General features: G+C 40.0%; 1 protein-coding gene across 1 annotated transcript in view; it reads right to left on the reverse strand.

Moving 5' to 3' along the window:
* The window catches only part of GDPD4 (glycerophosphodiester phosphodiesterase domain containing 4), a gene marked incomplete at its 5' end in the record, with an annotated part of 63,042 nt that overhangs the window by 19,903 nt on the left and 17,465 nt on the right, over positions 1-25,674 (reverse strand). Inside the window, 3 exons of the mRNA XM_081100312.1 lie at positions 5,909-6,063; positions 6,933-7,154; positions 25,235-25,391. Of these exons, the coding sequence (XP_080956438.1) occupies positions 5,909-6,063; positions 6,933-7,154; positions 25,235-25,391 (534 nt within the window). The remainder of the gene's footprint in view (positions 1-5,908; positions 6,064-6,932; positions 7,155-25,234; positions 25,392-25,674) is intronic.

The raw sequence follows: 25,674 nt of genomic DNA on the forward strand, positions 1-25,674 counted from the left end.
AGGGAGAGAGAGATAGAAACATCAATAATGAGAGAGAATCATCCATTGGTTGCCTCCTGCATGCCCCCTACTGGGGATCAATCCCACAACCTGGGCATGTGCCCTGACCAGGAATAGAACTGTGACCTCCTGGTTCATAGGTAGACCCTCAACCACTGAGTCCCACCACCTGGGCAGGAAGCAAAGCATTATATATAGAAAATATTAGTTAAAGGATGCTCCTTGTTAACTATTTCTTTATTATATACTAGAGGCCCAGTGCATGAAATTCATGCACAGAGAGGGTCTCTAGGCCTCACCTGTGATCAGGGCTGATCTTTCCCGGCTGCCAGCAGCCAGGCCCGCCCCTACCGCCACTGCCACTGGTCACCCTCTGTGTATGGGGTGACCGGTGGGGTGACTGGGGCCCTGGAGCCATCAGGATCCACCACCACCCACCCCCAGTTCCCAGTTCCTCATTGGGCGATCAGAGCCTGCCGGCCAGGGGGGAGAGACTGCGAGGTTGGCCAGCAGGCCCCGAGTGATGATCAGGGCCTGTGGGTTGGGGGCAGCTCCTGCATTGGTGGTCAGTGTGTGTTAGCTGACTGGTCATTCCACCATCGGGTTGATTTGCATATTACGCTTCTATATATATAGATTTTGTAAGTAAATACAGAATGTAGATTTATGAGGCATGGGTCCCTGGAGGAGGTCACATAAGCTATACCACTTCCTGGGAGTATTAAATGGAGATGTTTTATAACTCAGATGCGCCTCTTCTATGTGAAATATTCTGTGGACCTTAGAGTATGTATGTATCCAATAAAGGAATACCAGTGGAGCTGGAGTCAATGTCTCTGACTTCTTGTCTGAGCCTCTTCACTGCCCACTTATCTTTGAGATTAATAAGAAAGATTGATAGTAGGCAAGTTCTCTGATATTTGTCAGTTTGATCTGCAACTTAAGCCCTTGTGTTAACATAATAGAAAAAAGAAACAAGGAAAAATTCACTATGAAATGTTTGAAAAGTCTCAACCAACTTAAACTACTTGACATTTATAGAATACTACATCCAGCAACTGAAGAGAGCACATTATTTCAGATAGTCATGAGAAATTCAGCAAGATAAATGATAAAATGGGCCATAAAACAAGTTTAAATACATTAAAAAGTACTGAAATCATACAGAGTTATTCTCTTATCACAATGGATTTAAATTAAAAATCAAGAGGAACACAAAAAAATTTTTTTAAAGTTAACACACTTCTAAATAATCTATGAGTAAGATGGAAATTAAGGAGAATTTAAAATATTTTAAATTGAATTATAATAAAGACAATATATCAAAATTATTTGTGGGGTGCTATTAAAGCACTGTTTACAGGAAAATTTATAGCTTTAAGTGGTTACATTTGAACAGGAGATCTAAAATCAATCACCTAATTTTTTATGTAGGTAAAGAAGCTATCTAATAAAAGAAAAGCAAATTAAACCTAAAGTAAATCAAAGAGAGACAACAATAAAGGTAAGAGTAGAAATCAATAAACAGGGGGAAAAAAACATGCAAGAAAAACTAACAAAGCCAAAATTTGGTGTTTTGAAATGATAAAATTCATAACCCCCTAGCAAGATTGTCCAAGAAAAAGAGGGAAAGTAAACATTTCCAATATCAGAATTAGAGGTGATAGTTAGTTGTACATGCTGTGAATGTGCTAATGTCACCAAACTGTTCACTTTAAAATAGTTACTTTTATGAAATATCACCTTAATAAATTAGCTTTTAAAATTAAAAAAAAATCAAAAAACACTTAAAAATCCCACATCAGGAAATAAAACAGAGGGCATCTCTATACATATTAATATACTTTTGGTTATAATAATGTATTTAAACCAATCTGTCAAAATGGCAAGGTCACCATGTCATGTTACAATGGTCTGAGAGACTAGAAAGTGAGCACTGATTAGAGAGAATGTATTGAAAATGTGATCATAATCCCAAATATCCTGGTCATAAATATTATACAAATACCAGTAACTGAAAGTACAACTGCTTAATTTCTTAAAATTTAATGGTCCTTGAGGGGGATGTCTTGAAATAAAGTCCAACTCATGAATTTATTATCATCAGCTTTATATTACAGCTATATAGAAAAAGCCCCTCTTTTTCCTACTAGAATATATGCTTTCCTTAAGGCAAAAGATGATGCCTTGCTTATGTTAACTTTTCAGAATAGGAGTCAGTATATGACCCCTCTTAATTCAGATGCCAGTTGAAACTATACTCATGTAACTATGGCCAATGTATAAATTTAAAGGCACAGTGGTCAAATAATTTGGACTCTGGAATCTGCCAGACCTATATATACTCAGTTTGGTCCCCTACTGACCAACTGTATGAACTTTTCCTCTTTAGAGGCAAGTTTCCTCACTTGCAAAATGGGGATCAAGAAAATTTCCAGGACACAGCATGTAAGGATGGTAAAGATAAAGGTAGAAGCTAACATTAATTGTGTTCTTACATTTGCCCAGCATTTTGCCATGTGCATAATAAGAATTCTCATTTATAATTTAACAATTCGAACAGGTTACTGTTATTCTCAATTTACAAATGAGAAAACTGACAATTAGAAACTTGTCCAAAGTCCTATGATGAATAGGTTAGGATTTGAAAAAGAGCCTGTGGTTTACCAACCACAGAACATGAACATAATAAATGCTCAATAAATAGAATCTATTAAAATTCTTTCTCAACTACTAAATTAATCTAAATTATGATTAGAAGAAAAGCAAATAATTTTAGAGCCATTTTCTCTTTTAAAAAAGTTAAAATTAGCCCTAGCTGGTTTGTCTCAGTGAATAGAGCGTTGGCCTGTGGGCTGAAGGGTCCTGGGTTTGATTCTGGTCAAGGGCACATGCTCAGGTTGCAGGCTTGATCCCCAATGTGAGGCATGCAGGAGGCAGCCGATCAATGATTATCTCTCATCATTGATGTTTCTATCTCTCTCCCTTCCTCTCTGAAATCAATAAAAAAATATTTTTAAAAAAGTTAAAATTATAGAAACACATTCAAAAGAGAGGAGTAGTTGGGCAAAGAGAAATCTCCTAATTAGGAAATAAAGGTAACAAAACTTCCAATGCTTAAAAAGAGACATATTTTATGTTAAACTATCCCACGGCCTAGAGGAAGGAAAAGCAGGAACAGGAACTTAGGTGCATCCCACAGCTTAGTTCATGGTTTGAGATGCAGAAAGTTATCTAGGGGGATTTTTACGAAGGGGATTTTGAGTATATATGATAACATCGCCAAGGAAAACTTTCTCTGAAACATTTAGAATTATCTGAAAAAAGTATTTTTAAATATAAGAAAAAGGGGATATGGGTTAAATTAATCAGTGATTAATAAAAGTTAAGTTTGAAAAAGTGACCATTTTATACCAGGTGCTTTTAATTGTTAAAAGTGTCTCTAACCATCTATCCTATCTAATAATAGAGAAACATGGTAATTAACCATAACTTCGCTACCCTTCCCATTGGCTAATCAGGGCGATATGCAAATTAACTGCCAACCAAGATGGCAGCCGGCAGCCAGGCAGCTGAAGCAAATAGGAGGCTTGCTTGCTCCAGTGATGGAGGAAGCCCGCCTGCCGCTGCCGGCCTCTGAGCTGCACTCTAAGAAACAATGTTGCAAATATAGAAGCTAAACAAACCCCAGAAACCTGCTTTCAGCCAGCCAGCCTCGGAGCTGGAGCTATGCTGGGCTGCATATCTGGCGCTTTGGCCAGACGTGCTGTCTGTGCTGTCTGTTCCTAAAACACATAGATAGGAAGGCACTGACATCAGGCCAGGCCTTGAAATATGGTCTCATGGCCCCTTCCCAGCATGCAGGCCTTCTTTCTCAGAAGACCCGGAAGTCTCATTCCAAATTTGGGAGACAAAAGACTGGAGAAAGTATAAATAAAGAGAGATTCCTCCATATTGGGGGGCCCAGAATTTGAAAGACACATTTTTCTCTGGGCCTCCACAAAATTTAATAATAAAATGTAACTCTTGCAGTCAGCGCTGCAGTTCAGCCTCTGCTTTGGCAGGATGCTGTAACTGTAGTCAGCTGGCCAGCTTAAGAAAGGCTCTTAAATTTAAATTCTGAGTCAGTGGTCTATCTCACTGAGTGAACCCATAACAGAGCTGCAACAGTGTTCCAATTATAGAAGCCAAACAAACCCAGATACCTGCTTTCAGTAGCCGAGGTCTCAGAGCTGGAGCCGAGCCTCAGAGCTAAAGCCGGCTCTCAGTTCCAGTGACAGCCATAGAAGGTAAATAAATACCAGAATTAAAAAAAAAAAGAAAAAAAGGAGCGGTTGGGAGCTTCAGTCACCCGCCAGTCTGAAAATGGCCCTCAGCCCCTCACCCAGACTGGCCAGGGACCCCCACCCTGAAGGGGGTGTGACCAGCTGAAACAGCCATCAGCCCCTCATCCAGGCTGGCCAGGCACCCAAGCGGGATCACCACCCGGATCTGGGACACCCTTCAGAGCAAACCAGCGGGCCTCCACCCGTGCACCAGGCCTCTATCCTACATAGTAAAAGGTTAATATGCAAACTGACCCTAACAGCAGAAGGACTGGGAATGATTGGTCACTATGACACACACTGACCACCAGGGGGCAGATGCTCAATGCAGGAGCTGTCCTCTGGTGGTCAGGGTGCTCTCACATGGGAGGAGCTCTGCTCAGCCACAAGCCAGGCTGATGGCTGCCAGTACAGCAGTGGTGGTGGGAGCCTCTCCTGCCTCCTCAGCAGCACTAAGGATGTCCGACTGCAGTTTAGGCCTGCTCCCCGCTGGCAAGTGGACATCCCCCGAGGGCTTCCAGGCTGCCAGAGGGATGTCTGATTGCCAGCTTAGGCCCAATCCCCCAGGGAGTGGGCCTAAGCCAGCAGGTGGTCATCCCCTGAGGGGTCCCAGACTGCGAGAGGGCACAGGCTGGGCTGAGGAACCCCTCCTCACCCCCCCCCGAGTGCACAAATTTTTGTGCACTGGGACTCTAGTATATATATAAAAGCCTAAGTGACTGAACGACTGAATGACTGAATGACTGGTGGACTGGTTGCTATGACATGCACTGATCACCAGGGGGCAGATGCTCAACACAGGAACTGCCCCCTGGTGGTCAGTGAGCTCCCACAGTGGAAGCATTGCTCAGCTGACATATGGGCGGCAGATGCAGGGCTCACGGCTGGCCGCCGTAGCCCAGAGACCGCAGCACACAAGCCTACTGAGGGGCTGCAGCGGCAGGCACAGCGGGGCCAGGATGAGCAGGAGCAGCAGGCAGCACTGGACTGCCAGTTTCGGCCGGATCCTCACAGGCTATGCCAAGGGACCCCACTGGTGCATGAATCCGTGCACTGGGCCTCTGGTATATTTATAAATGTGGTGGTTAATAATTTTAGTTTATTCTCATGCTTGGCTGCTTTAAGTTTTTTAAATAATGATGTAGTAATGTTCTTAATTATGCCTTTTAGAAATCTGGCTATCTGGATAACAAAGCTATTCATGAGATACTGCAATCCTTCTGGTAATGGCTGGAGGAAATAAACACCTCTCTGAGTTCTGACTTTTTAACAGTCACTTTATATGAAAACAAAAAATGCCAAGCATACAAAAACGTGTGTTCACTGATGAGAGATTGAAGCACAAAGAAGAAGAGGCTGAAGACTACATTCCAGGGATATAATCTATACATGATAAATGTTGGTTGGTAGAGGTGGGGAGGAAGAAATGAGGGAAGAGCAAGAAGAGGAGAATATGGGATTCCAAAAAGATAGCCACACACAGAATCCTGAGATGGGAAGGGGAAGCTCAGTAGTTTGGTTAGAATGCAGATTTTGTGCAAGTAAAGCAGTGCATGCCTAGAGAGGTGTGGTCAAACACTTACCTCAACCCATTGTGGAACAACCTCTTGTAGTCAACATTTATTATACTGATATTTTCTTTTTTAAGTTCAGCAACGGGATCTAACCGGCCCACATGCTGAAAATTAGGAGCTTTCCACCTCACATAGTCCCTATCAAAACCAGGCAACCAATAAACCTGTAAGAAGAAACAGGACATTTTTCAGTGAACCATCAGCTGTCTAGGTACAAACAGTTCCCTGTACAATAGATGAAGCCCCATTCCAGCACTGGTGGCAGTCTATAGGGAGCAGAGGGAGATTCTAGTCTTTGGCCTGATATAGTCTGATAAATTCTTACAATGGGGCTTTCACTGGGGTTGTTCTGCAGTTGAGTTTCCTCAGGTAATATAATGGGTCAAGGGCCCATTGTGTCACACTAGCCAAAGTGGATGAGGGGCTGGCAGGTGTGGATGAAAGGTGGGAACCATAAACATCTCCTCTGGCTGATGATGCTAAACATCATCCTTGAGAGGGCTCATTATGACTCATCTGTGCAAATAGTTCCATTGGTAAAAAGACCCATTTTTCCCGACTCATAGCACTCTTCTATATTCTGAGAATTTAAGAGATTTGGAATAATTGACTACCCCAATGCAGAGGTTCCTTCTGAAAAACATGATGAACAAATCTATGCTCAAGTAAGACTCAGCTTATTCATCATTAATTGAAACCAAGTCCTCGATGCATTAGTGTACCCAGGCCCTTTCTAATAGTTCTACTTTGGTGCATGGTACAGGTCACATCAGATGGTCATTACACTGCTGATATTTCGTTTGGTTTGGAATAGCAACAAACCTCAATGTTTCTCCCCAGTGAAATAAATATAAGTGAGTCATTCTTAGGTTGCTTCATGTAATGTATAAGCAATAATTTCCATTTCTAAAGGGAGAAAATTTATTTAAAGATCCCAGAGAAGATCTGTAAGATAGGGTAAGTTCAACTGCTATACTCTTGGGACATGCTACCCACCTCCCAACCTCTACCATAAATACTGTGATAGACATACCAAATGTTGCTCAATTTTAGATTTAAGAATCACATCTACTACACGACGTACATATGTACTTCTGAGAGGATGTTTTGGTGGAGGGCCATTAAGATCAAATATCACATATTTATTTGTCTTCCGTGCAATATCCAAATAATCACTTAGTTTTGGAATCTTCTGACTTCCTGCTTTTTCTTCATCAGCCTCTGATAAGGGTTTCATATTGTAAAATGGCTTCTTCTAAAAATAAATACATCAGAGAATACATTGGCTCCTATCAAAAGCATTTTCCAATTTTCCTGCTATATGGCCCTACCTCCATGTTGCTCCATTATCATTCAACACCAGGCCCTCTGAAATACTGGTAATGCCAGGAGGAAATAAACAACTGAGATAAGAGTTACCAAGGAGAAAAATAAAATATAGACTCCAGCTCAGCTGGTGTGACGCAGTGGTGGAACATCAATCCATTAATGAAGAGGTCCCTGGTTCAATTCCTGGTCAGGGCACATGCCCCAGTTCCAAGCTTGATCGCCGTTCGGGGGCATGTAGGAGGCAGCTGATTGATGATGAATATTTTAAAAATAGAGACTCCGTAGCTAATTATGGTATTTGGAATATTTTTATCTATATCAAAGACCCTGTTGTATTTGCACTGAAAGACCTTCATGTTCCTGTCTTAACTTTCCTTTTCAGACTTTTTTCTATAACTCAAGTTATCCCTTTTCAGTTGCCCTGGCTTCCAACATTTGCTCACACTGTTCTAGAAATAGGCTTTGGGCCCTAGCTGGTTTGGCTCAGTGGATAGAGCTTTGGCCTGCGGACTGAAGGGTCCCGGGTTCTATTCCAGTCAAGGACATGAACCTTGGTTGCTGGCTCAATCACCAGTAGGGGCTGTGCAGGAAGCAGCCGATCGAAAATGTTCCTCTCTCATAGATGTTTCTCTCTATATATCCCTCTCCCTTCCTCTCTCTCTCAAAATCAATAAAAAAAAATTTTTTAAAAAGAAATAGTCTTTGGCTTCAGACTGAATTGGAGTCAATACCAGTTCTTATTACTCATTTGCCTTCTTTGTCATATTCACCTGTTAAAAATCCTACCCTCAACCTGCAAAGCCCAGTTCAAATGCTACCTTCTTCATGAAACCTTAAATATTCCTGAACTAAAACGATTTTAATAGTGTTAAAGTTCAATGGCCCATTTTTGTGCCCCTGTATTTGGATGTCTCATTTTGCCTTCTATAGTTATCTGTGGATATCTTAGACCAAATTCAAAACCAGGCTTCATATGCTTCTTGCTGTGTAATTGGTAAACCATTTAAATTCTCCAAGTTTTCATTGCCCAAACCAGAAAGCAGAGGACGGGGTGGGGGGGTAGGGGTGGGGTAGGGGGGTGCGGGGTGCGGGAGAGCGGGGAGGCCGGGTAAGCTATCTACTTCAAGATTATTGTGAAAATTAAATAGGATAAAATATGTACAGGGTCTAGGAGCATGTACAGTACATAGAAAAGTGCACAATTCACTTAGTTCCCTTACTCTCTACTGCCTCAACTGGAATGTAACTCCCTCACAGCAGAAACTGTCCATTTTTCTGTGCAATACACAGCATTTCATTCTACACCTCAGTCCATACATGTATTAGCTATTTTAAATATAACAGATGGCTGTTTTTATTGTCATTTACCAGTTGTAGATTATTTGTGGGTGAAGTCAGTGAAGCAAGCAGTAGCCACCTCACATTTGTGTAACTTAATCTCTTTCTCTCTGCACAACTTTATCCTCATTCTCATTCTCACCTTTTCTATTTCTTTTCCTTTCCTTGACCTCTTTAACAAGCCGCCCTTTCTCGCTTTTCTCTCAGGAAATATACAACCACATTTCACAATATCCCCATGCTAGACTGTAAGGCAGATCACAGAAGCTGAATTAAACATAGTCTATACCTGAGCGGAGGTCTACAATGAGGGTTTTCTTCAGTCTCAGAAAAACAGAAATTTGCTTTAGGATTCAAGATTTTGTTTGACTCTACACCCGATCTAGACCAACTGACTCATTTAAATATTAAAATAACAGTAGGCATAGACCAAGGTGGGATTTACATGACTAAACTGTGCATAATTTTTTTAACTGTGTTTGAATGGGAAAAAGGAATAGAAAATGCACTCTAGAAAGACATTTATGAAGCCTTTCCTTTAAGAATAAATTGGACGAAAATTCAAAATAGCAAAAACAATAAAGATTAAGCAACAGGAGAGTTTAAAACTAGATTCCAGTAAGCTTTAAATGTTATTATGGAGTAGAACTAACAGCTGAAGTAAATCAAGTCTCTTTTTTTATACATAAAATAGGCGACTTAGTCAGAAAAAATAAATAGGAATGGGATGATGCCTGTTTAGACTATCTCCAAATTGTGGGTAAACATTTTCAAAAGCTTAGAAAGTAACAAGATAAAAATGAAAACAAATTTCCAGTTCTCCATATAAAATACCTAGTTCCTAAATTAAAAACAATACTAAAAAGGTCTTTGGTTCTCTAGGCCTATGCTTAGAATAATTGCAAGTAGATGGTCCAGTGGACAATCCAATGTGTTATATTGATTAAAAAGTAGGACAATTATTCAAAATCTGCCAAATAACCCTACTTAAAGGAAAATATTACCATTCAATCAGTAATTTTTCAGAACTATCTGTAAATATAGATGAAGAATAATATATATATTTTCTTGTTGATACATAAGCCACCGCCTTTAAAAAAAATTTATTAATCCAGAAAATGAGATTGTTCAGAGCACTAAAACCATTGAAGTAGTGGGAATGTCTAACAATCCCAAGTCCTTTATATATCTCAACCTATAACTGTTATTTTGAGGCCACTATCAGAAACACTCCTTTCTTCTCTATGGCACTTTCCTATAAATTTCATCATTAGAAATCTACTTTGTAAAAAGCACCACCAGAGAACAAAAAAATGGCAGCTGAATAGACAGATGTGTCATGCACCTTGTCCTGGAGACAGACTAAAAATGCAACTAAATGGGAGAACAACCACCCGGCATTAACAAATGAGACACAGCTGAGGAGACAGTTTACAACAAGGAAGGGCAGAGGATGCCTGGAGAGCAGTAGGAATGGGAACGTGGGCTTAAGAGGGGAGGCTGGCCAGCTGGCCAAGAGGGTGAGGAGGAAGCTGTGTTGCACCAAAGCCACATCCCTTGGAGACAGGTGTAACATCCAACTGTGAAAAGGAAAAGCCACAGGGCTGCTGTCTGCCAGGGACTCTGGACCCAAGACCACAACCTCAAAAGGCTGCACTGCAAAAGGTGGCCCAACAGGAAGCCCGAGGTGGGGAGAGAGAAACATGCAGTTTCGTTGTTGTGTTGTCTTTGCTTTTTTTTCTCTAAACACATCTACTTTTTCTCCCATTTTTCTTTCTCTATTTTAGTTTTCCTCTTTCCTTTCTTTTTTCCCCTTTTAAAAAGTGGATCTTCTTTATCTGCTTTATGGATATTATTCAAGTCTCTATTGGTTTATTCATATACCTAATTTCCTCTTTCCTGCTCCTACTCCATTTCCCCTTCTCTTCTCTTTTTCTTCACTACTCAATTTTTTATTTTTTCTCTTCTCCCAATTTCTTAACCTGCTTCACAACCTAAATTTAGGCTTATCTGCTATCTCCTCTATTCTTTTCAAAAAATTTTTAAAAATTATTTCTTCTTGTCTTTTCATTTCTTTTCTCCCTCCTCTATGCTAAACCATGGTCCTACCCCTATTTATCCAATTCCTTAACCTTATTTTCTCTATTTAAGCTTTGCATCTACAGATTCCGCACCCCCCCTCCCCCTTTTTTTCTGGCTGTTTTTTGTCTGTACTTTTTGGTTTTGTTTTGTTGTGTTTTCTCCCCATATTCTTTATTTTTTTCCCCTTGCTAACATTCTTGCTCTCTTTTCTATTTCCCAATTCTCTTTTTTCTGGTGGTCAGTTTTATTGGGGCTACAGGTATCTTGTGTTCTGTTCCTACTGCCTCATGTCTTGTCGTGTTGTATTTTGTGCTGTTTGGTCAGCACCTCCACAATGGTTGGCACGATGTGGTAGAGAGCGAGCCACATAATCAGAAGAGACTCCATCCATGAATGGGACAGTAACATTCAAGACACAACTACATTAGGAGAACCCAAATATCTCAAGCAGGGGACCCAGCCCAGGAGACCTGAAAGTGTGCACCATTGAGTCCCAAAAAACATCTACCACATAAGACAAATTAAAAAATCTGGGAGGCGTAGCAGTCTGATCTAATACATAGAAACAATTACAAAGAAACAGCAAAAATGGAGAAACAAAGAAATAACCCCCAAACGAAAGAAAAGGAGGAATCACCAAGAAAGAAACTGAAGGAAATGTAGGCAAGCAATTTGTCAAAGAAAGAATTCAGAGTAATGGTTACAAAGATGCTCAAATGTCTAGATGAGAAATTCAACAACATATGTAAGAATCAAGAGGAAAAGAAGAATCATACAGTTGCAATAAAGAACACAATGGAAAATTTCAACAGTAGACTAGAAGAAGCTAAGGACTGATTCAGCAAGTTAGAAGACAAGGTAGAAAAAAACACCCAAGCAGAGCAGCAACTGGAAAAAAAAAAGTAAAAGCAGGAGAGTCTAAGGGAGCTATGGGACAACATGAAATGAAACAACATCTGCATAATAGGGTACCAGAAGGAGAGGAAGCTGAGCAAGGAATAGAAAACCTGTTTGAAGGAATAATGACAGAAAACTTCCATGACTTTGGGAAGAAAAAAGAAGCACAGAGAGTCCAAAACAAGATGAACCTCAAAAGACTGACACCAAGACACATTGTAATTAAATTGGCAAACAAAAAAGTAAGAATCTTAAAGGCTGCCAGAGGGAGACTGAAAGTTATCTACAAGGGATCCCCCATTAGACCATCAACTGATTTCTCAGGACAGAAGGAAATGGCATGAAGTATATAAAGTGATGCGAAGCAGGGACTGAATCCAAGAATACTCTATCCAGCAAGGCTATCATTCAAAATTCAGAAGCCTCACAGACAAAAAAAAAAAAAAAAAAGGCTAAGGGAGTTTATTACCACCAAGCCAGCAATGCAAGAAACGCCAAAGGGACTGTTGTAAAAAGAAGAAATAGAAAGGGAATAAGGAATATATACATAAAAAATAAAAATGGTAATAGGTACCTATCAATAATAACCTTAAATGTAAATGAATTAACTGCTCCAATCAAAAGACATAGGGTAGCTGAATGGATAAGAAAACATGATCTATATACATGCTGTCTATAAGAGACCCATCTCAGAACAAAGTACTCACACAGACTGAAAGTGAAGGGATGAAAAAAAAAAATTCAGGCAAATGGAAATGAAAAAAAAAAAAAAAAAAAAAAGCTGGGGTAGCAATACTTATACTGATAAAATAGACCTCAAAGTGAAAGCCATAACAAGAGATAAAGAAGGTCACTTCATAATACTACAGGGATCTATACAACAGGAGGTTATAACCCTGGTAAACATATATGCGCCCAATACAGGAACATCTAAATATATTTTAAAAAGCTTCTGGAGCATATCAAGGGCGAGATCAACAGAAATACAATCACAGTAGAGGACTTTAATACCCTACTGACATCACTGGATAAATCTTCTAGACAAAAATTCAACAAGGAAACAGCAATCCTAAATGACATTCTAGAACAGATAGAACTAATTGACATCTTCATAACTTTCCACCCCAAAGCTACAGAATATACAATCTTCTCAAGTATATATGGACCATTTTCAAATATAGACTACATGTTAGGACACAAGCTAAGTCTCTACAAATTCAAGAAGATTGAAATCATATCAAGCATCTTCCCGGACCACAATGGCATGAAATTAGAAATCAGCTACAATAAAAATGCTCAAAAAATCAAACACATGGAAACTAAATAGCATGCTATTAAACAATGAATGGGATACCAAAGCGATCAAAGAAGAAATAAAAAAACATCCTGGAAACAAATGAAAATGCACACACAACAATCTAAAACCTATGGGACACAGTGAAAGCAGTCCTAAAAGGGAAGGCCTCCCTCAAAAAACAAGAAAAACTGGCAATGATTTCTAACACTAAAACTTAAAAAATTAGAAAGAGAACAAGAAGAAAAACCCAGAACAAGTAGAAGGAAGGGAATAATAAAGATCAAAGCAGAAATAAATGACATAGAGACCAAAAAAAACAAAACAAAACTAAACTAAACTAAACTAAACTAAACAAACAAAGAAACCCCAACAACAACAACAACAAAAACAATATGATCAATAAAACCAAGAGCTGGTTCTTTGAAAGGATAAACAAGACTGATGGACCTCTAGCCAAGCTCACCATAAAACAAAAAGAGAGGACCCAAATAAACAAAATCAGAAACAAAAGAGATGAAGTAACAACTGACCCCACAGAAATACAAAGAATTGTAATAAAATACTGTGAATGACTTTATTCCAATAAATGAGACAACATGGATGAAATGGACATATTCCTAGAAAAATACAACCTTTCAAAACTCAATCAGAAAGAATCAGAAACCCTGATTAAGTTGATGACTACTGATGAAATTGAAGCAGTAATAAAAGAAGACTCCCAGCAAACCAAAGCCCTGGTCCAGATGGATTCACAGGGGAGTTTTACCAAATATTCAAAGAAGAACTAACACTTCTACTCCTCAAAATATTCCAAAAAATTCAAGAGAAGGAACACTATCACACTCTTTCTATGAGGCTACCATCACTCTAATTCCAAAACCAGATAAAGACACAACAAAGAAAGAGAACTACAGGTCAATATCCCTGATGAACATAGACACTAAAATCCTCAACAAATCTCTAGCAAACCTGATCTAGTAATACATTAAAAAGATCATACATCATGACCAAGTGGGATTTATTCCAGGGATGCTAGGCTGGTACAATATTCGCAAATCAATAAATGTGATACAGCACATAAACAGATTACAAGAAAAAAATCACATGATCATATCAATCGATGCAGAAAAAGCTTTAGATAAAATCCAATACCCTTTTTTGGGAATAGAGGGAACATATCTCAACATAGTAAAGGCCATATATGACAAACCTACAGCCAACATCATACTCAATGGGAGAAAACTAAAACCATTTCCCCTAAGAACAAGAATAAGACAGAGATGCCCTCTTTCACCACTCTCATTCAACATAGTTCTGGAAGTCCTGACCATAGTGGTCAGACAAGAAGAAGAAATAAAAGGAACCCAAACTGGAAAGGAGAAAATAAAACTCTCATTATTAGCAGATGACATAATACTGTACATAGAAAACCCTAAAGACTCCATCAAAAAACTACTTGATTTAATAAATGAATTCAGAAACATAGCAGGATATAAAATTAACACCCCAAAATCCATAGCATTTTTATACACCAACTAGTAGCCCGGTGCATGAAATTCATGCACATTAAAAGGGAATTAATTGCCCTAACCGGTTTGGCTCAGTGGATAGAGCATCGGCCTGTGGACTCAAGGGTCCCAGGTTCGATTCCAGTCAAGGGCATGTACCGTGGTTGTGGGCACATCCCCAGTGGGGAGTGTGCAGGAGGCAGCTGATCGATGTTTCTCTTTCATCAATGTTTCTAACTCTCTATCCCTCTCCCTTCCTCTCTGTAAAAAGTCAATAAAATATATATTTTTAAAAAAGGGAATTAATTAGCGGAGATATTTTAATATTGCTATTTGCCCTTTCTCTATAATAGAAGTGTGAGAGATGAAAGGAAATTATTAAAATATATATGAAAATAATATATAAATTTGTTAATAAATAAACAGTAACAAAAGGATATAACAACACAGAGGCATGATATAAAAACGACAAAAACATGATTTGAAAACAACAAAAACATGATATGAAAACAACAGAAACATGATATAAACACAACAGTGATGTAAACAATGACTGATAAAGTGATTAAACTTATTCTAATATCTCCCTGTACACCACATTAAGAGTGAAAACACTTTCAGAGTGCTTGACTAATTTCCCTTGTGATGAAGTATTTAGAACTTGAAGTGTAACGTCACATGCTCTTCAAACTCGAGAGAAAGCAACATATAACTGACCATGTGCAAAAATGGGTTTAGGTAGGAATATGCCTACTTTGTCTAGAGTTTGTCCTTGTGATTTATTAATAGTCATCACAAATGCTGGCATCACGGGAAACCGTTGTCGAATCAATTTAAATGGGAGGCCAGTGTCAGATGGGGACAAATTAATTCTTGGAATCAGAACAACCTCTCCCTCTGCACATCCTGTTAATACTTCAGCTTCGATAATGTTAGGTCACAATATTTTGATAATAAATCTGGTACCATTACAAAGACCCCATTTACTATTGAGATTTCTCAATAGCATGATGATTGCACCCACTTTCAATTTTAATTTATGACACGGCATTCCCAAAGGAGTAATACTATTAAGAAATTCGATGGGAAAATTTTTCTTTTCAGCATCATCTGTGGAATCAATGGTATCATCACTCAAATATGTGTGAAAATCTCCATTGAGTATATCCAAATTTTCTTCGTTTAATTTTTGAACATGCTCACTTTTTGGACAAAGAATTGCACGTTTAGATATATTTTTAATATTATCTATAGCAGTGGTTCTCAACCTTGGCTGCACATTAGAATCACCTGGGAATCTTTTAAAAATCCTGATTCCTGGGCCTCACCCTTCGGAAATTGTTTCTTTGTTATGGGGTGGGGCCACAACATTAGTAACAAAGAAACAGAATTTCTGACAATCCCCTGGCGATTGTCAAGGGCGGGGGGGGGGGGGAAGGAGACATATGTAATACTTTTTGTAATACTTTAAGCAATAAAAAAAAAAGAAAAAAGAAACTCCCGAATGGAAATTTTTAGGAATAAAAAAACTTGAAATGTTAAAAAAAAAAAAAGAAACAGAATTTCTGGAGGATGAGGCCCAGAAATCAGGATTTTAAAAAGATTCACAGGTGATTCTAATGTGCAGCCAAGGTTGAGAACCACTGATCTATAGATACAGTATTTCCAAAGGTAGCTTCAGTAATAGATCTATTACAAATCATTTCACTTCCATGCTCCACTCTGAGGGTGGGTTCCTGCCTGAAAACTCGCCGTGAGAGCTGGTTCCTGCCTGAAACCTCATTCTCCAGGAAATAGCTGGGGGAGGGCGCAGCCATTTCCAAGATGACCCCTGCAGGACTGCCTTCCTTCCGGTTGGTCTTGGTTCTGGCCATGATGTTACACCCAGGGTTTTTATATAAGTAGATAGTGAACTCTCAGAAAGAAAAACTAAAAAACAAACAAAAAAACACAAAAAAAATCCCATTTATCATTGCAACAAAAAAAATTAAGATACTTAGGAATAAACCTAACAAGAAGGTAAAAGGCCTTGAAAACTACAGGACATTGAAAAAAAGAGATAGAGGAAGATATAAACAATTAGAAGAATATACCATGTTCATGGATTGGTAGAATCAACATCATTAAAATGCCCATACTACCCAAAGCAATCTATAGATTCAATGCAACCCCTATTAAAATACCAATGGCATATTTCACAGACCTAGAACAAACTCTCAAAAATTTATATGGAACCAAAAAGGACTCTGAATAGCCACAGCAATCTTGAGAAAGAAGAACAAAGTTGGAGGAATCACAATACCAGATATCAAGTTATACTACAAAGCCACTGTACTCAAAACAGCCTGGTACTGGCACAAGAACAAGCATATAGATCAATGGAACAGAACAGAGAACCCAGAAATCAACCCAAGCCACTATGCTCAATTAATATTTGACAAAGAAGGCAAGAGCATACATTGGAGCAGAGACAGTCTCTTCAATAAATGGTGTTGGGAAAACTGAACAGGTACATGCAAAAAATGAAACTAGACCACCAACTTACATCATACACAAGAATAAACTGAAAATGGATAAAAGACTTAAATGTAAGATGTGAAACCATAAAGGTACTAGAAGAAACCATAGCCACCAAAATCTCAGGCATCTCTCGTAGCAATATATTTACCCATACATCTCCTAGGACAATGGAAACTAAGACAAAAATAAACAAATGGGACTACATGAAAATAAAAAGCTTCTGCATGGCAAAAGAAACCATCATCAAAATAACAAGAATCCCCTTACACTGGAGAACATATTTGCCAATGATACATCTGATAAGGGTTTAATCTCCAAAATATAGAAGGAACTCATACAACTTAACAAAAGGAAGACAAACAATCCAATTTAAAAATGGGCAAAGGACCTAAATAGACACCTTTCTAACGTGGACATATAGAAAGCCAAGAGTCATGAAAAAATGCTCAGAGTCACTAATTATCCGAGAGATGCAAGTCAAAATGACAATGAGATATCACCTCACACCTGTCAGAAAGGCTATAAATCAACCAATGACAAGTGTTGGCGAGGTAGTGGAGAAAAGGGAACCCTAGAGTACACTGCTGCTGGGAATGCAGACTGGTGCAGCCACTGTGGAAAACAGTATAGAGTTTCCTCAAGAAAATAAAAATGGAACTCCCTTTTGACCCAGTCATCCCTCTTCTAGGAATATATCCTAAGAAACCTGAAACACTCATCAGAAAGAATACATGAACCCCTATGTTCATAGCAGCACAATTTACAATAGCTAAGACTTGGAAACAGACTGAGTGTCCATCAGCAGATGAGTGGATAAAAAAGCTATGGTACATTTACACAATGTAATACTACATGGCAATGAAAAAGAAAGAACTCTTACCATTTGCAACAGCATGGATGGACCAGGAGAGTATTATGCTGAACAAAATAAGCCAGTCAGAGAAAGATTAAGTATCACATGATCTCACTCATATGTGGAATCTAATGAACAAAATAAACTGATGATCAAAAATAGACCGAGAGTCATAGAGGCATGAACACTGTTGAACCCTAGAGGGGAGGCAGAGGATGCTGGGTGGGAAGAGATCAATCAATGAACTTGTATGCATATATGCATAATCAGTGAACACAGACAATGGGGTGGTGAGGGCCTGGTTGTGGGGGTGGGATGGTAGCAAGATGGAAGAGGTTAATGGGGGAAAAAGAAGGACCATTTCCCCTAAGTACAGGAACAATACTTGTAATACTTCCAACAATGGAGAGTTAAAAAAAAAAAAAAAGCTTTATTACTTAACTTAAAAATAAATAAATAAAAAAGCACCACCAAGAGAAATGTACTACATCTAAATTATTTTCAGGAGTCACAGAAAATTCTGCTGCATATTATCAAATTATCACTATAAATATTAGTATATTAATTCAAAACATGACAAATTATTAGCCATAGTACCAGAATCCCTGAGGGAAAAAGAGGCAGAATAATTGACATCAAACTCTGTTGACACTGTTTCTAGAGAAAAAGCAACAATTTACATGGGAAGTTATGCTTCAGGAATTTACTGAAGGCACATACTAACTCCTTTTGACTTAAACAGATCTTTGTAAAATTTTCATTAAATTTATTGAGTGATGATTAATAAGATTATATAGGTTTCAAGTGTACAAAACTATAATACATAATCTGTATGTTGCACTGTATATTCACCATCCAAAAGTAAAGTCTCCTTCTGTCACCATATATTTGACCCCCTTTAACTTCTTCTACCAACCCTGCTCCTCTTTCCCTCTGGTAACCACAGTACTGCTGTCTGTGTCTATGAGTTTTTTGTCTGTTTGTTACTTTCTGTTTATATTTCACACTAGAGGCCCAGTGCATGAATTCATACACAGGTGAGGTCCAGCCAGCACGCCCCAATGGGGGCCAATCCAGAGTGGGGCCGGTGGGGGGCAAGGGAATGCAGGTGGTTAGCCGGCTGGCTCCGCCCCCAATCAGGGTGGGGGAGCCATTTGGGGGTGGGGCCGGCCGGGGGGTAGGGGCCATGGGAGGTTGAGGCGGGGGGAGCTGATCGGGCCTGGATGAAGCCTATTGGCCACTGCAGTGCGCACCATAGCGACCGGTCATTCTGGTCATTCCACAATTAGGTTGCGGAGCAATTATATATATAGATGAGTGAAATCATATGGTTCTTAACTATTTCGTCAGACTTATTTCACTTAGCAGGTAGTCTCAAGATCCATCATGTTGTCACAAATGACACTATTTCATCTTTTCTTTTGGCTGAGTAGTATTCCATTGTATATATGTACCACATCTTCTTTATCCAATCATCCATTGAAGGATACTTAGTTTGCTTCCATGTTTTGACCACTGTGAATAACATTGCAATGAACATGGGGATACATACATTTTTATGAATAAACTAGTGGCCCGGTGCACGAAATTCATGCGGGGGGGGGGGGGGGGCGGTGTTGTCCCTCAGTCCAGCCTGCACCCTCTCCAATCTGGGATCCTTCAAAGGATGTCCTACTGCAGGTTTACAGGGATCGGGCGTAAACTGGGCAGTCGGACATCCCTCTCACAATCTGGGACTGCTGGCTCCTAACCACTCACCTGCCTACCTGCCTACCTGCTGGCCTGCCTGCCTGCCTGCCTGATTGCCCCTAACCACTCTGCCTGCCGGCCTGCTTGCCCCCAAATGCCCCCCCCCCCGTCAGCCTGATCACCCCCAACTGCCCCTCGTGCCAGCGTGCTCGCCCCCAACTTCCCCCCCTGCTGGCCTGCTTGCCCCTACCTTCCCTCCCCACTGGCCTGCTTGCCCCCAACTGCCCCCCTGCTGGCCTGCTCACTCCAAATTGCCACCCCCCCCACTGTCCTGATCACCTCCAACTGACCCCTACTGATGGCCTGCTCGCCCCCAACTGGTCCCCCTGCTGGTCCACTTACCCCCAACAGCCCCACCCCCCATCAGCCTGATCACCCATAACTGCCGTGCCATCCTGGCCTGATCATCCACAACTGCCCTCCCCTCTTGGCCTCTAACCGCCTCTACCTCGGCCCTGCCACCATGGCTTTGTCCAGAAGAACGTCTGGAAGGTATCCTGGAAGGTCTCCCAGTCTAATTAGCATATTACCCTTTTATTAGTATAGATAGAGGACTGGTGCATGGGTAGGGGCTGGCTGGTTTTCCCTGAAGGGTGTTCCGGATCAGGGTGGGGGTCCCGCTGGGGTCCCTGGCCAGCCTGGGTGAGGGGCCGAGGGCCGTTTTCAGGCTGGCCATAACCCCTTCAGGCTGGGGGTCCCCACTGGGGTGCCTGGCCAGCTAAGGTGAGGGGCTGATGGCTGTTTGCAGGCCGGCCAAGCCCCCCAGCAGGGACCTTCACCCTATGGGGGTGTGGCCAGCCTGGGTGAGGAGCTGAGGGCCGTTTTCAGGCTGCCCACAGCCCCTTCAGAGTGGGGGGGGGGGGTCCCGCTGGGGTGCCTGACCAGCCTGGGTGAGGGGCTGATGGCCGTTTTCAGGCTGGCCATGACCCCTGGCGGCCCAAGCTCCCAGCCTCTCCTTTTTTTTTTTTTTTCAGCACCTCCTTGAGTGGAGGCCAGGGTGGGCTGGAAGCAGCTATCTGGGAATTATTTATCTTCTATAATTGAAACTTTGTAGCCTTGAGCGGAGCCAAGGGCTGGCCAGAGATGGTGGGAAGCTTGGCTTCCTCCATCGCCAGGGGCAACCCAAGCCTCCGTCTCGCTCCAGCTCCTTGGCCGCCACCATCTTAGTTGGGTTAATTTGCGTACTCACTCTGATTGGCTGGTGGGTGTAGTGGCGTAGCAGAGTGATGGTTAATTTGCATGTTTCTCTTTTATTAGTGTAGATATTTTCAAATTTTTCAGGTAAATATGCAAAAGAAGGGTCATGTGGTAGCTCTAGTCTTAAATTTTTGAGGAATCCCATACTATTTTCCATAGTGGCTGTACCAATTTACACTCCCACCAGCAGTATATAATGATTCTGTTTTTCTCTACAACCTCTGTAACACTTATTTCTTGTCTTGTTGATAATAGCCATCCTAACAGTTGTGATTTTGACTTTCATTTTCCTAATAGCTAGTGAAGATGAGCATCTTTTCATATATCTTTTGGTCATTTGTATGTCTTCCTTGGAGAAGTGTCTGTTTAGGTCCACTGCCATTTTTTAATTCGATTTTTTGTTGTTGCGTTATATGAGTTTTTTGTATATTTTGGATATTAGCCCCTTATCAAAGGTATTATTTGCAAATATCTTCTCCAATTCGGTTGGTTGCCTTTTTGTTTTGTTGTTGGTTTCTTTTGCTGTGCAGAAGCTTTTAAGTTTGATATAATCCCATTCATTTACCTTTTGTTTCACTTCCCTTGCATTTTGGGTCAAAGTTACAAAATCCTCTCTAAGACCAAGACCTTAAGTTTAGTACATATATTTTCTTTCATATATTTTATTGTTTGAGGTCTTATACTTAAGTCTTTGATCCATTTTGAGTTAATTTTTGTGTATGGTGGCAAATAACAGTCTAGTTTCATTGTTTTGCAGGTGGATTTCCAATTTTCCCAACACCATTTATGGAAGAGGCTTCCTTTTCTCCACTGTATGTTTTTTGCTTTGTTGAAAATTACTTGCCCATACCTTGTGCCTTTTGCCGAATGGCACTATGCTGATGCAATTGGCACCCAGCCTTAGGTTGCAGTGTGGTCTCTTCTAAGTGCCTCTGGGCTCAGCATAGGCAGCTGTCAACCAGGGATCACTTTTTAGTGCCTACCAGGAGGCCCTGGGCTGGGCACAGGTGGCGACTGAATTCAGACTATACCAGTGCCCCTCTCAAGAGGCTCCAGAACGAACACACCTGGTGGCCAGCCTCAGACCACAACAGCACCACCTGATTAGTTACACAAACAGAACACCCAAAGGGTTGGTCTCGGCAGGCACCAGGGCCCCGCTGAGGCAAACCTGCTCTGTGTGGTCAACCCTTACTGTGTTGGTAAACCCTACCCACTGACAAGCCAACAGAAATCAAGTTTCAATTAGAATAGGTCTTACACAATTTATACCAGGGACACTCTAGGAGCACCTGGCTCAGGTGGCCAGAAAGACTGTGCCACTAGGCCCTATAGACCACATACTACATAAGGCCACTCTACCAAACCTTGGAGACACAGCAGCTCTACCTAATACATAGAAACAAACATAGGGAGGCAGCCAACATGAGGAGACAAAGAAAATGACTTAAATTAAAAAGAGCAGGAAAAAAACTCCAGAAAAGAAACTAAATGAAACCGAGGCAAGCAATCTATAGATGTAGAGTTCAAAACACTGGTTATAAAGTTGTGTGGGCCAACACTCTAGCCACTGCTCAGCACATTCTTAAACAAGCCTACCTAAAGGTCATCTGACTCTTAGAAAAATGTACCTTTGTTTAAATTATTTAGTATTGATTAGGGCCAGAACATAAAGTTAGGTGTCAACTTGGAGAAAACTTATAAAAATGGAAATGACTTTTGTCCAGTGGAGATACAAATTATTTTTGTCTAGTAGAGAAGTTAACTCCAAAGGTATGGTTTCATTGTCATACAGCATATTAACCAACTTAATATTCTAGGTTTGTATCTAATTTAGCAATCTAATTTCAACAGTTCTTTGTTGCACTGACTATACTGGTATGTATGTTGGTTTCTCACTTCTCTTTTGAGTGGAGATTCAGTCATCCTGCTTGTTCTCTTATCAATGTGTTAAATAAAACTTGGTCTCATGCTCACTATTTGTAGGCATGAGAATTATATTTTCCCAAAAATATATAAAAAAGCTCCACAGAAATGTTGGTTTTGCTAGAGAAACAGTAACTCTGCTAAACCTCCAGAAACAATGCCCAGAACTTCTGTATCTATTTTTATTTTATTACTGATCAAATAAACTGCTTAATTTTCATAAGTAATGTCAAGAATAATAAATGTACTAAAAAATAATTATCAACTTATCACCATCATCAATCCATAAGTATACCTATCCAATGAAGGACAAGAATAATCTTCACAAAACAACAACAACAATTTCTTTGTTATGAAAAATTATCCAAACAGCCAAATATTTTAAAATATATGCTCAGATCACTTCAACCACCTCTGGGCACAGTGTGTGCAAGCAAAGAAATCTCCACAATCAAACCTAAAAATAAAGTTTAAATAACCATATTTGGCGCTGGCTGGAATGGCCCAGTTGGCTGGAACGTCAACCAGTACACCAAAAGGTTGCAGATTTTCAGGGCACATGCCTAGGGTTATGGGCTTGATCCCCAGTGAGGGTGCATACGGGAGGCAACAAACCAATGTTACTTTCTTACATCAATGTTTCTCTCTTCCTCAGTCTCTAAAAATCAACATATCCTTGGGTGAAGGTTAAATAACCATATTGGAACCCCAGGTTTCAGGACAGTCCTCAGTAGCCACAGTAATAGCATAACTAAACACTGCAAGCCTACTGACTAAGTATGCTAAAATAAAGGTATTAATCCTATTTAAAAAACCCCCACCCAATCTTATTAGAGTAAAATATCCAGCCCTACTGCTTACAATAAGTAAGTTTTATGAGCCACACATTATACATCAGATATAACAGCCTTTTCATCTGGAACACACATTTGCCAAAGCATTAACTATGGCTAACAAATCCAACATATACATTCTAATGGAACATCTCTAGTTTGTATGTGTCTATTTATTCATGTATGATGAAACATATAAGGAGCCTGCATACCACAGACACCTGGAATATCAAAGTGATCCCAGTATTTTCACATATGAATCAGCACTTATAGGCCAGGTACTCCTATGAGAACACGTTTTCTGAGGAGATACAATAATTACAAATTTACTTTCAACTATCTATTCATTAAAAGAATGAACCTGAAGTGAATAAGTCCTTCCTTACATAGTTCTTTTCACGATTTTTTACAAGAAAAAGGAACAAATAAGTCCTCAGGATGAACACCAAATATAAATAAAATTCCATTTCATCCTTAGTGCATAATCAAAAATATCTTAAGATTTATTTTCCCAATTACACAATTACCTGATAAGAGGACTATTTCCACAGTGGATCGGTCCCTAGAGCATGTGCTCTGCTACCACTGGTGCTAGCGATATACAGCCTGCTGCTGTCTGTCCTGCTCTGAGGTTTATTTTCAAAGTCAAAGTCTCAAGTTAGTGTATCTGATTGCTAAAACCTCAGTCACATGGATTCCCCTGCACATATAATAAGCTGAAAAATGCAAGTTGTTTTGTTTTCTTTAATCTACCTTGAGAAAGCAGTCTTGACTTTTATCAAATGCAAATCTGACATTTTATTTTACTTACTTTAAATTTTTCAAAAAAATCTTTATTATTTAAGCATTGCTATAATTTCCTCTCAACATGTTTTCCCAGATTATTCTCCCAATCTATCTCCCACCTACATCCATACCTTTCTCTCTCACCTTCCCTCCATTATTCCCTTCCTCTCTTTCTTACACACACACACACACACACACACACACACACATATTTCCTCTGGCTCGAGTATACTATTAATCTCTGAAACTCACCACCATCCCTGCCCATAGTAATGATCTTCCCTCAGCTAAAATGATATTTTTCCATAAAATATTTTCCATCTATCTCAGGTAGAAACATTCACTCTTACCTCAAAATTACACTACACACAACACATGCTTTATATTTTACCACACCTTTATTAGCCTATACATCTCCTCCCTCCAGAATCCCCAAACCATGCATCAGACTGAGTTAGGAATTGTTCTTTATGCTTCTGAGGAACCTGAAGTTAACTCTAGTTTAGCACTTATCACAATGTATTGTAATGACCTGTTTCATATACTGACATGTGAACTCCATTAAGACTATGTGTGTTTATTCACCATTGTAGTCCGCCTATATAGTACCCAATAGGTACTCAAAAAATATTTGTTGAATAATTAGAAGATGAAATCAAGAATAAACATGTTTACTAGTCAGCCTCATTTATGCGTATGAGCTACTCAAAATGCCTAGGAAAATGTCATGTACATGGTAGGCACACTGTAAAAGTTTATGAAATGTTTGGATAAAAAGAAATTAAATAACAATAGTAAGTTCACAAATTTGTCTTCAGAATTTCCAGAGACTGTAGAAAGCAGTAATTAGATTGACAGCATTACTGGAAAAGCCCAATGCTATAATCCTGCTACCAACTGGAATGAAAGTATGTGTACGCTTGACTATCTTCATCCAAAGCCTTTTTGTCTAGGAGCAGCACATGACCTTGTACAGGAGAGGAAATCAATGCAGGATTGTTAAGCTGGGGAATGTCTTACCCATGGATCTACAAACCATTCGCCAGCATTCAGAGTTGACAGGAATTTCCAATAGAAGAAGGATGTTGCTGTATAGGATTCGTTTGGCTTGACCTCCCTGATATTGGTTGTTCTTCTCAGGTTATGGTCATGCATGAGAAAAGGCACCTCATCAATACTGCAGGCAGAGGGGGGAAAGAGGGGAAGGGATGGATAGGCTGAACTCAGCCACCTTGGCACAGAGAGTTCTCAGAAGCCCATCAAGGTCACAAGTTTCACTAGGGTTCCTTACTCCCTCCCAGATCTCATCAAAGGCTTACGTGCTAGTCATTTACACTTTGATGTCCATATTTTTCAGCCCTAGGGTTCAATCTTTTGTGGTATATCATATCAGCGATGGTGAAAGAGTAGCTTTCCTATCCAGGTGTTTTCTGGCATCAAGAAAACAGCAGGTACAGTAG

The sequence above is a fragment of the Myotis nattereri genome (genome assembly GCF_964212035.1).
Source record: "Myotis nattereri genome assembly, chromosome: 9".
NCBI classification, from domain to species: domain Eukaryota; kingdom Metazoa; phylum Chordata; class Mammalia; order Chiroptera; family Vespertilionidae; genus Myotis; species Myotis nattereri.